Source organism: Rissa tridactyla, chromosome 1 (assembly GCF_028500815.1).
Source record: "Rissa tridactyla isolate bRisTri1 chromosome 1, bRisTri1.patW.cur.20221130, whole genome shotgun sequence".
Taxonomy (NCBI): domain Eukaryota; kingdom Metazoa; phylum Chordata; class Aves; order Charadriiformes; family Laridae; genus Rissa; species Rissa tridactyla.
Genome location: NC_071466.1, coordinates 6,325,661 through 6,342,747, shown reverse-complemented (window position 1 = coordinate 6,342,747; position 17,087 = coordinate 6,325,661). Strand labels below are relative to the sequence as shown.

General features: G+C 47.2%; 1 protein-coding gene across 12 annotated transcripts in view; it reads right to left on the bottom strand.

Moving 5' to 3' along the window:
* Positions 1 to 5,386: 5,386 nt before the first annotated feature.
* The window catches only part of PAK1 (p21 (RAC1) activated kinase 1), a 79,167-nt gene continuing 67,466 nt past the window's right edge, over positions 5,387 to 17,087 (bottom strand). For all 12 annotated transcript variants that reach the window (XM_054192678.1, XM_054192654.1, XM_054192696.1 and 9 more), the window contains 5 exons: positions 13,204 to 13,321; positions 12,637 to 12,736; positions 10,613 to 10,809; positions 9,007 to 9,144; positions 5,387 to 6,586 (listed from right to left, as the gene is read on the bottom strand). In XM_054192678.1, coding sequence (XP_054048653.1) covers positions 6,500 to 6,586; positions 9,007 to 9,144; positions 10,613 to 10,809; positions 12,637 to 12,736; positions 13,204 to 13,321 — 640 coding nt within the window. In that variant the 3' untranslated portion in view covers positions 5,387 to 6,499. The remainder of the gene's footprint in view (positions 6,587 to 9,006; positions 9,145 to 10,612; positions 10,810 to 12,636; positions 12,737 to 13,203; positions 13,322 to 17,087) is intronic.

The window sequence follows — 17,087 nt, the reverse complement described above, 5'->3', positions numbered from 1 at the left end:
AATCATGGGAAATGGTAGCTAGTTAGAGTGTTCGTCTTCCATGGGGCAGGAGGTAGAGCCACCAAACACTAACCCAGTAGCACTTTCGGGAGCATGCTACCAGGATCGTAAGTTTGCCTGGTACCCTCCGTTGTGAAGCTTCAAAGGAGGAGGAGGCGGTGGCCATCCTGTTTGGTTTCCTTTCTCTGATGGGACAAAGACATCCAACATGGGTTGCTACTACATCACGGCAAAGAGAATTGCCCACAACGCCGGCCAGTGGGGCTGAAAGGTTCCTCTTGCTCAAGCAACAGGGCCCCTCATCTTCACAAAAAAAAAACAGAGAAACTGGTCTTTCCTGAAAAAGAGCTGTTGGGAAGCAGTCTTCAGCTAGAGCATCTGTTCTGGGCAGAGGTGATTTTATGAAGTAACACCAATTGCCTTATTCTCATCGGTTATGTTAAGTCCCTGTGCAAGGTGTTCCTTTTACTTCCAGCGCCCTCTAAAATCTGGCTAAGCACCCAAGCTGACTCATGAGAGCTCGGCAGAGCTTCCCACTGCTGCTCATCCCCACGTTCCTCAGAGGCTGAGCTCAGAAAGTCATTACAGATTCATAGAAAGGTTTGGGTTGGAAGGGACCTTAAAGATCATCCAGTTCCAACCCCCTGCCCTGGGCAGGGACACCTCCCACCAGACCAGGTTGCTCCAAGCCCCGTCCAACCTGGCCTTGAACCCCTCCAGGGATGGGGCAGCCACAGCTTCTCTGGGCAACCTGGGCCAGGGGCTCACCACCCTCACAGCAAAGAATTGCTTCCTAAAGAAGAGTCCTCTCAGCACTGGGTTGGGTTTCTCGGACTTCAGAGTAAAACATCCAGGTCAGATGCTTTACAAGCAGGAGATAAACTGCAGGAGGAGGGTTGTGATGGCACACGTGTCCTCCCCAAATCACGATGTTCCTGCTCCCTGCTGCAATGAGGCGCTTGAGCAAACAAGTACGTAGGATGATAAATTCCTGCTCTTGTCATCAGCCTCATCCTACTGATCCCACAAGAAAGAGTGATGCTGGGGAAGGCGGCTGTAGGTACCCATCCCAAACCCTTCCTTGATTTCCTTCTCCGTACCCGGACACCAAGCTCCACCTGGGGAGAACACAAGCATCCAGGAGGCAACAACTTCCCTTGTCAGCCGCTTCCTCCTCAAGCTGTGGTCTAGATCCTGCTTCCAGACTGATGTTTCTCAGAGCATTATCTATGTACAAAAAAGTTAAAATAAGTGGTAAAAATCACACTTGCTGCAACAGCTTTTGGCTTGATCATATAAGATCTCACTAATCTAAAATAGGTCAGAGAAACACAACTCCCCCTTTAAGCACCCCCACTCAGTTCTGTTGTCACCGCAAAGGTCACGGAAACAGCAAGTGGAGGAGAAACAGGTAATTCATTCAGGTTTTATTTGAGTTTTGTTTTTTAAAGTGGCTGAGCTGACCTCGCACATTAAACAAACCTGGCACTACAGGAGACTTACGCCGAGGCGGTACGAAGAGAAACACATTATCTTGCCGGTTTTAAAATGGCAACAGCCCCGGTATTTCCAGGTGGAACACGACACAAAGACAACTGTCCATAGACGAAAGCTGCAGTCAGAAACCTTTACAAACAAGGCAAAGCTTGGTGGCTGCTGACACAGTCCCAAAGCAGCGCTGGTCGTGAAAAGCCACCGTAGCGACGCTGCAAGGCAAGAGGGAACGAGCTGCTCGTCACCCACAGAAGCCTGTGTTAAATTTGCTTCTGCCGTTTCACGTACCCGTGAAATGGGGCATCTCTCTTCAGCTCCTTGGCACATCAAGGCCATCTCCTCCGTTCTAGCTCCCACTTTGCCTTTTCAGCTGAGTTTTGTCATTTTTGCAAACCTCCTGGATTAGCTCCAGCTCCCTTGGCGCGGGCTGGGACTCAAAGCCATCTTGCAGCTCCAGCCTCCACTTCCAGCCCCTCTCCCTTTCTGCTCTCCTCCTTCAGAGACGTTCCTGCCTCGAGACGCAGCCGGCTGCTGTGGCACTCCTTGAGTTCCCTCAGCAATTGCGCAGTTGAGGTTTTAACCTTTGCTTCATCCTAACCCAACGCTCCTCGGACCAACTCCATCTTCTTCCGTAGCTCTTCCCACCGTTTCTCCACAGGTGTCCATTTGGGCGGCGACTTTCTGTCCTGCTCCCATCCCTATCACTGTTTCGTTATTGCTGGTTATTCCCTGTCAAAGTTGGCAGCCGCTTCTCTAAGATCCCATCTTTGGCATTGCGAGCTGTCATTAGCAACAAACGATGAGATCCTAGAGCATTAATTATCCACACGCTTGATCCAGTTGGGCTTACGACCCCAAAACACATCTGCAGGCTCTCTACCACTGTTGAAATAAGAAGCCGTTAGAAAGTCTCGCTGTTTTATGGTGGGAAGATGAATGGAGAATCAGACTTCACCTTCAGCAATTTTAACATTGAAGATGTCGCCATCCACTGTACAAACGGATTATGCAAGCTCTTAATTAGGAATGAGATTCAAACAAATATTATTCTTGGACTTTGGTCTGGACCAATTTTACTGTCAGACAAGGACAGCAAGTTTTAAGGAAGCGCGTACTTATCTCCGGGCCCTTGCAGTCTGCTCTTGCTCAGTACTTTTGCTGCAAATGTGCCCTACTTACACCAACCCGCGACATTTTGAGAGACAGATGGATTCGGATACTAACAGAGATCTCGGCTAAGAAGCGACAGCCTTTTACACGCCTCCCATTTCTGACCAGGCAACATTTTCGGCACTTTTTCAAAACCAGGCCTCTGAAAAGGGGCATCAAGTTGGAAACAAAACACTGCGGCAACCCCAGTTGCTTCACAAAATAGCAGGTTTTGTGTCGATGCGGTGTTTACCCCTCAAGCCTCTTCTCCAGCCCTAACCAAATCGTTTAAGTCAAGTAAGTGTCTCCATGGAAACCTCCTTTCTCAAGGAGCCTCCTGGCTGGAGGAAACCGTGCACCCCTTTTGTTTAAAAGGGGAAGGCAGTTTGGTAGGACCATAAAGCCCGTCTAGAGAAGAGCCTGTAACGACTCATCAGCCAGATTTATGTCCTTTAAAAACTACATCCATTCAGTTAAGACATTTCAGGGATGGCTAAAGGTGCGCTATCGCTGCTACAACCAAACTAGCAAGTTCTGCCGGCCCCTCCATCCCTGCCCGGGCTCCATCCTCTCAGCATCCCACAACCGTCTCTTGGTCCCAGTGAACTCCAAATCAACGGTTTGTTTAAAGAAAACCCAGAGCTAAAGTAATACAAATCAATGCCCATTCTTGAAATATAGGAAGCGACTTGTCGAAGTTACTAATTGCTTCTTAAATAAGACGATCTGTGTTTTGGAAAAGATGATGAGTTTTAGGCTCTCCCTCCTCCAAGCCCTTTGTAAAGCTTTAGCATGCTATATCATTGCTGGCATAGGATTGCTTGAGATCCCTCAGAAACAAAGCCAATTTTCTGAAAGGATACTCAAACAATTGAATATTTTATGTTCTAATATAGAAGAGAGACTTTAATATTAATAGGCAAATAAATAATTAAGGGCTGTGATTAAAAACGGTTTCAACTCAGGCGACTCGGTTCATAGAGCAAAAGTAAAAGAAAAAGCAACGCCATCAAAGAAGTTCTCTAGTTGGAGTCGCTTTCAAATCACAGCAGAGTTGAGATGTTCTGAGAAAAATAAGTCCCAGAGATTAATTTTTAAGTCAGAGTCGCTTATTTGAGAGGTCTCTTTAGACAGGCAAGTGCTGTAAATGGCTACACAAAAGACAACACAGGTGCTGATGCCGGGCGATGCACAGATGGAGAGTGGAGGAAAGGATGTATCTCAGAAGAACAAAAAATAATCCCATTCTCATAAGCTTAAGGTAGTTACAAAATTTTTTGAAGATTTTCTTAGTACATCAAAACACGATGTGCGTGTTGACTTGAAACTAGGTCCAAGCATACTGCAGCTGTCGTCCCCTTTTCCCACCCATCACAGGTGGGGGAAAAAAAAGCCTGGGACAAGATGACACACATCTATGGTCACAGCCTTGCAGCATCCCAGTGGAGAATGAAAGGCTTTTGGCAAATCCCCTCTCAAGCAGCCAACAGAAACCAGGCAGGAGCAACTCAAAGTGGAAGTCAATGAGACAGACGCACATCACTACCATAAGAAGAAGGATAAACAGTCGTTCCTGTGGATTCCTTTCCATTATGCAACAGCAAATCCAGAAGGGTGACTTAAGCACACGCAAATAACCCTTTTTACCTTCTCTGGGGAAATTGAGCAGAAATCCTGCTGCAGAAAAGTAAGTTCCCATGCGTGCTTGCAGATAGGGTATACCTGCATTAAGGTTCTCATCTCAATGGGACGCAGAGGAAGGAGTGAGGAAGGGAGTTAAAAAGACATTAAACACATTTGTGGGTCCGATTTAATCCTGTGCCATCAAAGAGTCAATTGCCAAATCCGTAAGATGAGAGCCATGCGAGATCTTAGATCACGTGAGATCTAGCCCCTAATTCCTTTCTTCCCATGTATGCCATCTGAAGTCTTCCAGAAGAAATATAAACAAAGTCCTTATCAAAGGGAATTATTGAAGGGTAGTGGCCTTCCATTTCGCCATCTCCACCTAAGCTCCAAGCAGAGGAGCTCATCAATAGCTCCCCATCCCTCTCCAGGCTGGCAGCTTTACTGTTTTGCCCAAGGAATTCATCCTTAGATACAAGCTTTGCGAGGGGAAACTCTTAATATTACAGGGACATGACATGTATATACAAAAAGGGAGAGAGGCTGCAGATTTTGGCAACGGACTTCAGACTTGAGCCTCGTGTCAAACAGTGACCACCCTGGAGCACAAAGGATGGGAGAAGGCACCACAGAAGCAAAAGACCTCACAAACTCTTACCTACGCCCGGTAAAAGTAGTATAAGAGCTGTCATCTATTATGGAGCGAACAGGAAAAATAGATTTGAATTAAACCCCCGGCGCTGGGAGGAAAGGGCTGAGCCAGCAGCAGGTCTCGGCAAGAAGCAGGAATGACTTTCTGTGCCACACAAGAGTTCTGGTGGGAGATGAGCAATTACTCCAGAAAGGGTTTAAACTCACCCCCGTAGATGACTAAAGCAGAACAGAGAGAGCAGCTCCACCAGTTATAACACACATCTTTTATCAATTTTCTCTAGGTATAAAGTTACTCCCTTGAGAGCCACTTGCTATGCCAAAGAACTACAGAAAAAGGGGCAAGAGACAAGATTATATGACCTCACCCAACACTTTCCAGCTCCCAGTGACAACAGGAACAATAATCTCATCCGACAGACTTGTCTGGTGACAGTGCATTCTCCGATCCTTCCTCAGCCCCAAGTTAAGAAACACAGCAGTTCATTTTATTAAAAATCAGTACACAGTTGAACGTAAGCCCAGTGTTTACAACCAATCCCTCTAGTAGTTCCAGGTTTCCTGTTGTTTTACAGACTATTAGCAACCAAAGGAATCAGTAGCATAAAGAAACCACTATAATTTCCAAAAAAAAAAAAAAATTAATGTCCCCACGTCTCCAAGAAAGCAGCATCCACGATTAGTTTGTTTTCCATTGGATTTCCTCTAAGAAACAAGAGTTTTCAACATCATTTTGCAGGCAAATCTTATCTTTATAACAGTAATTGCTCTGTTTGCTTTACCATACAGGGCAAGGGTCTCTAAGAAGCCTCACAGCGCTGATAAAATAACCCTAAAAGAGTTCTCTGTCCATTTTTCCTGCGATTTACCTTCTAGAACACCAGTAACGTTTGAGATTTGTTTAACTAGATTAGTTGAAACTAAAGGGGGAGGGGTGGCCCTAATTTGCACAATTTGGCAAAAAGGTCATCCGTGAATTGACTTCTCCCATGGCTGCAGGAAGCACAGAGAGGTCTTCTCCATGCTCCCTCAAAGCGTCCAAGCAGGGCTGCAGGAGGTACGCATATTCACATCCTCGTTCCCCTTTCCGTTGTTACAGCTGTTCACGTTTCTGCTGCCTCCTCGAGTCATCCAAAGCACAGTGGCGTGATAGCAGCTTGCCAGAAGCAGGAAAAGTCCAGCCAACAAAAGATTTAATTTATTAAGATAAACATGGTCTAAGGCTCCACGTTCTTTTTTAAAATAAACACAGTAAGAAAGAGGAAAACCAACCGGCTTCGCTACGTGTAGGTCAGGTTCAGACGTTCTCAGAAAGACCTTCTCAACCATACAAAAGACCCTTCCCCTCTCGCCCCCCGTCACGAGGATGGGAAGACAACTCACGATGTCAAATCAACCGTGTCCCTTTGCGTGCCCTTCCACACCCAGTGAACAAAACCCCTGCCACCTTTCAGGCCAGATCAAAGTTTTAAGCACACGCCTGTGAAGAAGGAGCAGAAGGGGAGAGAGGCAGGTAACTCAGTCTCTGAAATGGACACCTAAAAGTCTTGACGCGATGACTGCGTTGTACTCCACCACTTTAATGGTTGTTCTTGGCTGCCTCTTTAGCTGCAATGATCAGAGGAGTGAGACTAGACAGAGGCTTTGCAATTTTCAGGAACTGGTGCTAGGAAGACAAAAAAAAAAAAAAAAAAAGAGAAAAAAAAAAGTTAAATTTTTCAGAACGCGCCCCAGCAGTCTGCTGGCTACTCAAAATATTGGCACCTAGACCCATATGCAGCCTAAAAACCTACTCCAATCTCTGAACAAAGGTGAAACCAAAAGGTCATAGAATCATAGAATCATCTGTTACCACCACAAACTTTTGGGGCTTGCCTGAAGTGATGAACAGATTTGCACCCAACACATGTAAATTCTCCAAGACTGAGCAAAAGTCAGCGAATTCCCCTGGGGAATTATAAAGAAGTCTTGCAAAATCTATAGTGGAATTGTGCGTGGAAGGACGGTGTAGTGAAAACAAGCTGTGCGGTTCAAACACAAGGCACAAGGCTTCCTGCAGGAATCACCTCTCGTTTCTCCCTTCCCTGTTGTCACAAGTCTAGTGAAAGCATTGCCTTGGCCTTCTACGGATAGTAGAGATTTACAAAGCAGCTGAAATTTAGGAGAGCAGAAACACAGAACCGTTCAGTCAGTCTCCTGTACAAGGTGCTCTGCTAAGTACAACAACATTGATTGCCCAGGGAGGCGGTGGATGCCCCACCCCTGGAAGTTTTTAAGGCCAGGCTGGACGGGGCTCTGAGAAACCTGGTCTGGTGGGAGGTGTCCCTGCCCATGGCAGGGGGGTTGGAACTAGATGATCTTTAAGGTCCCTTCCAACCCTAACAATTCTATGACTAAACAGCCTTCAGATGAGAGTGAAGGCATGCAGGGCAAGTTCACAAGCTGTTCCGAAAACAAAAAGCAACTATATCCCACAGGACTTCTGAGCATCAGAGGGGATCAATCACCCACGGCAACATGCTTCAGAGAGGGAAGAAAATCCAAATAATCAGAGGCTAAAGGGTGGTTAAAAACAGGCAGAAACACTACAGCCAAAATGTTCTCCTGCTCCAAGGAACAGAACGTTACTGCTTTCTGGTATTCTCATCAACACTTATGAATACTTAAAGGGTGGGTGTCAGGAGGATGGGGCCAGGATCTTCTCAGTGGTGCCCAGTGACAGGACAAGAGGTAATGGGCACAAACTTGAACATAGGAAGTGCCACCTCAACATGAGAAGGCACTTCTTTACCCTGAGGGTGGCAGAGCCCTGGCACAGGCTGCCCAGAGAGATGGTGGAGTCTCCGTCTCTGGAGACATTCCAAACCCAGCTGGACGCATTCCTGTGCCACCTGCTCTGGGTGACCCTGCTCTGGCAGGGGGTTGGACTGGATGGTCTCCAGAGGTCCCTTCCAACCCTATAATTCTATGATTCTGGGGCTGGAAAGTCAAGGAGAAAAAGTGATCTTTCAGCTACTGCCATTCTGCCAGTGATTACTGCTTCATCACAGTCTCAGAAGGCAGCAACACATCCAAAGCTGAATCTACTACACAAACTAGCGGAAAGAAAGGCAAAAAAAAAAAAAAAAAAAAAAAAAAAAAGGGGGAACTGTCTCACAGTTGAAGACTGAGTGCCCCTGATCACAGATTTATTTTACAAAGATCTACATTTCCCACCCCTATGGTAAATTTGACAGAAGGAACCACTCCTCTCATCTATCTTGGTAAAAAGCCTGCTAGCTTGGCCCTCCCTTTTCACCAGAAGTTCAGACTAAGACACCAGGTTTTCAGTGAAATAACTGTTGATAGGGTGATGAGACACTGGAACAGGTTGCCCAAAGTAGTTGTGGATGCCCCATCATTGGAAGTGGTCAAGGTCAGGTTGGATGGGGTTCGAGCAGCCTGATCTAGTGGGAGGTGTCCCTGCCCACGACAGGGGGGTTGGACTAGAGGATCTTTAAAGGTCCCTTCCAACCTAAACCATTCTACGATTAAGATATCTCACAAGCTTTGTTCCATCAACTCTGTAAGGAGTAATATCTGGCAAAATGTTGTAACACCAAACTGCTCCAGTTAACGCAAGCCATGCACGTTCCAAAGAGCTTTGGGACCCCTCCACCAGAAGGGAGACAACCAGAACATCCAACAGCTAGAAGCCCTCCTCCTGTCCAAATAGGAACAACCATGGCCAGACCGTGACAAGACACACAGGTATCAGGGCCAGCTGTGTGAAGAAGCCATGGGAATTAAGGGGCTCGGCATTTGGCAGGCCTGGGGCACAGCGATTATTTGAGGTTGGCTCCAGAACATGCTGCACAGCTGCCGCTATTAGTAAGTGCAGCATAAAAAGGGAGTAGTCTGTTAACACTTTATTATAGATTAAGGTTTTGGGGTTGTTTGGGCTTTTTTTTCTGGCAGGTTACCTTAGCAGTGCTTGTGCCTTCAGCTGATGCAGTATTTAAGACGCCAAACAAGATCTCTCCGTAAGCCTGGCCTCGCTCGGCATTGCATGATTACATCGATTCAGCCCTGTTCCCCATCACCTACCTGTAGCAGCTCTTTGGCAGAACCTCTCTTTTCCACGTCCATTTCAAGACAGCGATTTAAGAAATCTCGGAATATGGGTGAAAGCTTTTCCGGATTCTGCAGTTCCGGAGTCCCGTTAGTAGCAATGAGATAGAGGGCCTAAAGCAAAAACCAGCACCAAAGAAACAGGGGGTTATGAAGGTCAGATTCCATCTCTGGATTACAGAGACACTCATTTCTTCTCTCCCTTCCTCCAGTTCAACCAGGAGGAAGGGAGACCCACCTTATCAGGGTGGCTGATCAATGCTTAAGTTCCAGCCAACAGAATAGCTGCCAGCCCTGTTTTCATGTGGATGGGATCCAATCCTTTATTGTTTTACCCTCCTAATCTGGGTTTGGATCCTGCAGCCCTCTCAAGGGATTAGGAGGACAAAAACCAACATTCCAGGCTGTGTTTACATAGGGAAGTCAACTGGCATGACTCTACCAGTGCTAGACTCCTGCAATAACTATATCCTCATGGGAAGGTGGCCCTGAATAAACAGGAGATTTTGTTCTGTTGGTACTTTCCCTGAGTGCACAAGGCCTAAAAAGTCAATAGGATAAAGATGCAGTTGGCTCCTTACAAAAGATGTCCAGGAGACCCTCAAGCAGCTTTTAACCTCCTGCAGAAACAAGTTCTGGTACTGCTTGGGGATGAAGCATTCACACACACACCCCTTTTGAGAATCAAGGAACTCAGAATTCATCCATTTCAGGATTTCATGCGAGGAACTTCCTGGATGGATTTTCAAAGGAAACGGAAACCTGTGAGAGACTTGTTAATATGCAAGCCCTTTGAGCACATCACTCGGCACATCCCATGGGAGCAGTGATAGCCTGGGAATTGGCAGAAGTTGAGTTAAATGAGGCCAAAGTACTGCTACGTAACGACCCTCGTTTAACTCGACACCCAGTTTCTTTCACTCTTCTCTGCTGCTGCTCTTCTCTCCCAAAAATCACTTACAGTGCAAGAGTTGGAGACAAAAGTTAAAGAGAATTTTTCTAGATCCCTCATCCTCTGTGTTTGAAGGAGAAGCCATAAACCCAGCTTATATTAAGTGCAGTTACATCCCTACAAACCGACAGCATCTCCCCTTTCATTAAAAACTAAACAAGGGAAACATCAGGAGGCTTAAACCCTGTCTAAAGACTTAGTAAGCTTGTAGTTTTATTTGGACCATGCAAGGAGGAACAATCCGACAGTATGAAAAAGCTCCGTTTATAGAAATAGTAACGTGTCATGTTTTTGTACTTAAGGAGAACTGTTCCCCACTCACAAGGCAAAAGGACTCAAGAAGTCAACTGCTTTGGTGCCATCAGGTAGTCTTTCTGCCCCTATCAGTATCTCCAGAAAGTGGGGCATTACGAGCGTGCATGATTTAACTCATCACAGCTGACCAGAAGGTCTGCAACAGGAAGAACCCACACCTGGGCTACCCAGAGCCGACTATGGCTTTTAACTCAAACTATCCCAATCTTCTCACTGCAGGTGGTGAAACCACGCGGAGGATCCACCTGCTTCCTTTAGAGCCTAGTTGCACCACCAGGCCCAGTGAAGACGTGAGGGCAAAAGATGCTCGCTTACTCTCAGAGGGTTCTCATTGAGGTAGGGAGGCTCTCCTTCGATCATCTCGATGGCCATTATCCCCAGCGACCAGATATCCACTTTGGGCCCATAGGCTTTCCGCGTCACCACTTCAGGTGCCATCCAGTATGGGGTCCCCACCATGGTACTGCGTTTGCTCTGCTCAGGAGTGATCTGGGCACAGAAGCCAAAGTCAGCTGGAAAATTAAAGAAACAGAAAATCAGCAAGTTTCTCCAAAAGCAACGCTTACTGATGCCAGAGCTGTAGTACAAGTTACGCTGCCGCAACGTCTGGTTGCGACCATGAAAGGAGGGGTGGTTTTGGGGCTAATCTAGAAGACGGTGTTGAGAAGTAAGTTTCTAGATCTGCCTCACGTGAGGCCATGAGGATTACAGAGCTGCTGACGCGCTGACGTGCACGACGGGGGTCAGTGAATAACCGCATATGGATGTTGAGACACTCGACCGCGTTTGCAGCATTATGCAGCTGTAACACACTCCGTAATATATGGTCTAAAGACTGTTCCTGGCTGTGTGAAAACAGAAATTAATGCACAGTCTGATCTAGATGCACACCCCCAACCCACATGCTTACTATATTGTCTGGTGATATTTCAGTCCCAGAAGATATTACTTCCCCAGTAGATATATCATCCCTCAAACAGCATTTGCTTTAACAGAGCAAACAGTGTTCAGGCTGAGTCTAAAGTACTTCAATTTATACTCATTATTTTCTTCGAATAGACAGAAAGACGGAGAGCCTTCACACAAAGACTGCCTGGGCCCTGTGTCTTCTTTGTATTTGACTTACCAAAAGGAAACAAATTCTGTTCTTGGGAGCCCAGCAGAATCAACACAGCAAGATGCACCGCCCATCCTGACCCCCTGTGGCACCGCGGGTTTAATTTTAGGCAGAATGATGACAATTAAACTGATCCCTAGCTGAGTTTTCATCAAGGCTAACAACCAGGAAAGGTACATATGGTTCATAAACAGAGAAAATTTCCAGCAGAGCCAAAAAGCAGCTCAAGTCCGGAAGGTCACTGCATCATAGCCACAGGGACTTTTTCTAACTTTAAACTACTGCCCGGTACCTGCACACTGTGCTCAAAGAAGTTACTCCATAGGAACAGAGCACTTTGGCCCCGATCAGCTATTCGTCGCCAACACTCCAGAGATCTGACTGTACCAAAGTACAGCTTTAGTCTAAAAAGCAATTATGTGCAAAAAAAAAAAAAAAACAAAAAAAAACAAAAACCAAAAAAACCCACCACCTTCTTACTCAGCATATCTGCACTGTGTGAATTTTGAGTCATATCTGCTGTCACTGCCGACAAAAATAGATTTATTTATGCCTGTTGGGTGCTAGCCAACAGAACTGAGAGGAAGAGAAAGGGAGCGCAATTCTGTTAAAGCTATAGGTGGAAGATGATTATTCGCTGGTTTACAGACTTATCTCGGCATGGGCAACGACAAGCGCAACAGCCACCTTAGCACCCAAGGGGCAGAACAGCCTCAAGGTCTTCATGACTGGTGATAACGCAAGGAGGAAATAACATTTAGAGTCCAGTCTGGGTTGGTGTTGTAAAATTAAATGTTTTCTAGTTACACAATTTTCAATTCTCCCTCCACTCCCTCTGCCCCCGAAGTACCTGCAGTATTTTCCAGATGGCAGAGATCACTCAAGCACAAAGATTTCTGGCCCTACGCCTTCAAATCCAGCTTTCTAGACTGGAGTAGCATTAAAAATACTGTTATTTTAGTCCACAAAAAGAGATGGCCCAAAGCTAAACGAACCCCAAACCTCACTTCGAGCCTGGTATCAGTTCACAAGGACTCAAGATGCTTGTGAATCTCCTTTAAAACCAATGCCACAAAAATACCTACAGGAGCATTTCTACAGCCTCTTCATTGCCACATCATCAAGCCTCTCCAACACCCGTCTCCCCACCAGGCCTGGCCCATAGCAGGTAACAGGCCTGGGTTGATAACTCAAGTCATCACCAGTGCCGTTCCCCGCGTACTTAGTTTGACAGAGCCATCCATTCCCAGCAGGATGTTGTCACTCTTGATGTCTCTGTGAATCACTTGGTTTGAATGGAGGAATTCCAGAGCTTGGAGACACTGAAAGAAAAAATAAAAATAACGGAGATATTCTTACTGTGCATGAAATTATTCACCAGTCGCAATTAGCCAACTAACGGGCTCTAACAACACGCATTTTGAGCAGCAAGGGCTTAGTGTCCTGGAGTCTTTCACATATTCAGTATGTGCAGGGCTACAGAGAGATATCCCACTGGGATCAGCAGGCCCTAGGAGGACAAGTTAGTCCCAAAAGACCTGGAGAACAGGCATAACCAGGGGGATTCCAACCCCATTTTGCACTCCAGTGAGTGCAGTAGGGTGAATTATATTAGGCTTGCATTGGGATTGTATGCTGCAACCTCCCAGACGAAATTCATCCTCTGAAAGGGTGACCGTTGCGTTACAGAAGCTGGAGACAGCTATTCCTGTGGAGCCAGCGACAGGTCGTGGAAAGCCCGTGACCCCTTCCCAATCACAGCTCCCTTGGAGCGCGAGTGCCGCTTTACCTCTCGGCACACAGCTGCGATCTGTCCTTCGTCCATGCAGGTCTCTGTCACGACATCTGTTAGGGAGCCTCCAGCCAAATACTCCATGACCACCCAGAGCTCTTCTCCTACAAGGTAACTGAAGAGCCAAAACCAGATTTTAAAATCAGGAATTATGAGCATGCCACTTTTCGCCTATCCAGAATGCACTGGGTTTTAAAGCTGTCTTCGAAGTGCAGAGAAACCACGAGGCTTGAGCAGTGTATCCCACAGTGCTGGGGCACCAGGTACTCGTGGTGCTTTCTGTACATGGGACCACAACTTGAATGAGCAGAGGGAAGGATGAGTGCAGAAAGTCGACGGAAGAGCAGGCTACAAGCTTCTGGGCCATAAAAGACAGGCTGAATTTTTTCTGCCACAGAAAGGGCCCAGACTAAGATGGAGATCCAACCTTACAACTCCTGCTGCCGCTGGGAGAGAAGAGCTACTAGTCACGGATGGGGTCCAATACCTGGGGTGCAGCCCAGACATTTGGCACCTAGCATGGCTTTTGAGGACCCTTGCATCAGAAGAGGTGGCTGGGAGCTGCTTCATCACCGCTGGCATCCTGCTGTCCAAAGCAACCACCCACTTCGCCTAGGCCCAGGGACGATCCTGGGAGACACGACGGATGGCCGCCCGCGAACAACCCAGAAAGAACACTTTTCTTTAAGCATCACGCATTTGAAAATCCCCTCGACCCTGTTTTACACTACCAAACTAATTTGGGATTTTGTCTGAAAAATTCAGAACCATTCATCAGGGCTAATGAGAACATCTTGCTGGATGCCATAGCAATTCTAGAGACTTAAAATAAAAAAGGAAAGCCCAAAAGGGCAGGGCTAGTCCAAAAAGACCCATAGGAACTCCCATAGGGGAGGAGACACCTGAGGTGGGGATGAGTTTTCTCAGCCATTTGGGATTTTCTTCTCTGCCGGGAGGGTGTGTGCTCATGTCTAAAAGCAGAAGACCCGAGATGAAGACTTCAGCATTAACTCATTTTTAAAAAAATCCAAACAACAAACCCAAACCACCAACCACTTCTGCCTTTTTGGGCCCATCTGGAAAAACATCAACACAATCTTCCATGACAGATCCATCAGGATGACACATTCCTGAAGGAAGGAATCATCAGCTTGAAAACCCACCTTTGCAGCCCATTTTCAAAGGGAGCAGACGGATGAGTCAAGAGAGAGGGCTGAGAATCTAACTAAAAGCTTCTGCAGGCATTAGAGTTCAGCAAGCAGACGTTTGCTTTGCTCTGGAACGCTGATCCTACTGAAGAATGAGTAGTGAATTTGCTGAGAGCCAACGGCAAAAAGCAGGACAGGTTCTAGAGAACAATGAGCTAGAAGGCAACAGTGAAGGAGAAACAAGTTAAGCTCAACTTGGCATGGAAAGTTGATCCCTTGGAAGAGAAAGTTCCTTGGAAGGCACCATTCTGTGGTTCTGTGAAAGCAGACAGAGATGTGTGAGACATCACAGGAGTGGGGAGGAGGTACGCTTTGACCCCAAAAGGACACACTGCCTACACCTGAGCTGACGAAAAAACTCCCCTAAAACAAGAAGTGTAGTGTGAGCTGTGTGACCAAAGTGTTTCAGTTATGGAGAGCTTTTAATATTGGAGACAAAGATGGTATCTTAGTTTGGTGATGCTGAAGACTATGTAGGGAGACAGTGCCTGGTGTCTCTTTCAGGTTACAGAGCCCAAGGACACAGGGCTACGCTTCCCGAGCAGAGACGTCTCCAACTCGACTACGGAAGAGAAGCTGATGCACTGGCAGTTTTTTCCCCAGCATCACAGGTGCCAGCAAAAGCAGTATCACCCACACAGCAGCCCCTCGGAGTGACAGAGGAGCAGCAGAACTGCCTTCAGAAGTACTCCTGCCACCTCTGCGGGTCATCTACCTTCTAACAGACTCTGAAAGCCGCTCCATCCACCCCCTTCCCTCCTTCCCCTGTGCTGCTGCTGCTTCTTCATCACTCCTGCCAAACCAGGCTCTCTCCAGATTTTATCAGCACCCTCTCCACAAACCAGCATCACCTTGGACATCACAACGCTTCCCTTCATTACCAGTAGCATCCTCTGCAGCCCAAATCCACTTGACGGTAAGGACGGGGGCAGAATGGGCTCCACCGCTCCTGCGTGACAATCTCAGGCTGCACATGCTGGGAGCAAGCTGGTATCGCTCCGCAGCCAAAAGGGATGGAGCGAGCCAAGAACCACACTGCGAACCAAAGCTGTGCCATGAGCAGCCAAAGGCATGTGCCAAGACCCAGGCACCTCAGTAATTGATTGATCTGACATAACACGCAGGGAGGTGGAATTAATGGTGGCTCCCCACCAGCTGCCACTGAGCAAATGTCATTTCAGAAGACTGTTGTGCTGTCTCAAGGATTTTTTCGCTCTCTTGCTGCAGCAGAGGCCACTTCTAGTCACTGAGCTGCCTACTGGAGGTGTGCCTCAAAACCACACTCTCAGCAGTTCCAGAGACACCACCGGGAAGTCCATACACCTACGTGCTGCTCTCCATGTGACATCGGGCATAGCATGGTGTCAAACATTGTCACCCACAGTCACCTTCCAAAACAAGGCTGGCAGGAAAAACAAGCTAATTAAAGTCTTTGAGGAAGGAAGAGGTGGTCTACAGCTTTCTCTTCATCCTTCTGCAAGAGCAGGTAATGTCTGCTCCTGTAAGGTGTTCCTCAGCTTCCACTTAGATACCTTAGGAAGGTGTCCACCAAGCCCTTCCTATCACAAACACGCAGCAGTCAGTCATAGTCCTTTTTGATTGATCAACTTTATAAAATTTGGTTTTGCTCAGAAGAGGGAAATCATTCGTTACAGATTTCTGCATCAGTAACATGCCTCCAACATGCAAACATGAAGTTAGCCTGGAAAGAAATCAGTGTTTTCTCGTAGCATGACTGTTGGACATCTTCAGCTTTATTCATTGTCCTTCCAAGCCCCAGCTGAATTTGGGGTTGGGGTGAGGGGAACAGCGGCTACTGCTTAAAGTGAGGATTTGCAGGGTATATTAGGTTAAGGAGAGTTCTCTGGAAAGAAAGAAACCAAAGGGCAGGAGTTGTTTTTTTGCCTAACAATGAGCATCTGATACCCGTGTTGACATGGCTGAGTGTACAAGCAGGGCTCTGTGGGCTTCTTTCATGCAGTAGAAAGAAATTGGCACCTCGAGAAGGTAACTCAGCACAAGTGGCTGCTTGTCTGCACAGGAAAACTAGTGTCACCGTCTTCAGAGCTGGATGCTTCTTATTTCAGCTCTTAAATACAGCTGAATTCGGCTATGTCGTTATTTTAAGCGCCACAGCACATCTTTGTGCAACACTGGTCACTTACACTGTGGCAGAAAAGCCGTCTGAAGCATAAATGCACTACTTCCACAGCGATGTTTGTTTTGGGATGACAGTAAAGCTGTCAGACCTCTCAACCACGAGCAAGTAGGTCACGCAGGTAAGAGGGAATAAAGCACAGGAAACCTCTGCGTAAGGGCAGGAGCCGAGGCAAAAAGAAGCAAGAGAGGTGGTTTATACCGATGACTACCTTGCAGCTCCCATGAGGGACTCAGGAGGGGAGAGGCCGTCAAAAACAGAACCGCAAAAAAGAAACCAGGTCGCACAGTGGCACACGCATCCTTCCTCGTCCTTCCTTCCGCGACAGCAGCAGGCAGACGCCAGCAAGCGGCGTTCAAATATCAGCTTCATTCAGCGCTCAGGAAGCCGACAGGGACATTAAGGCCAGGCAGGAGGGACGCGGCTCCCCAGCAACAGGATCCTGCAGTTGCAGAGCTGAAGCGGCACGACAGGCACGAGAACCCCCGCGTTCATCCCCGCTGCCGCTCTGTCCA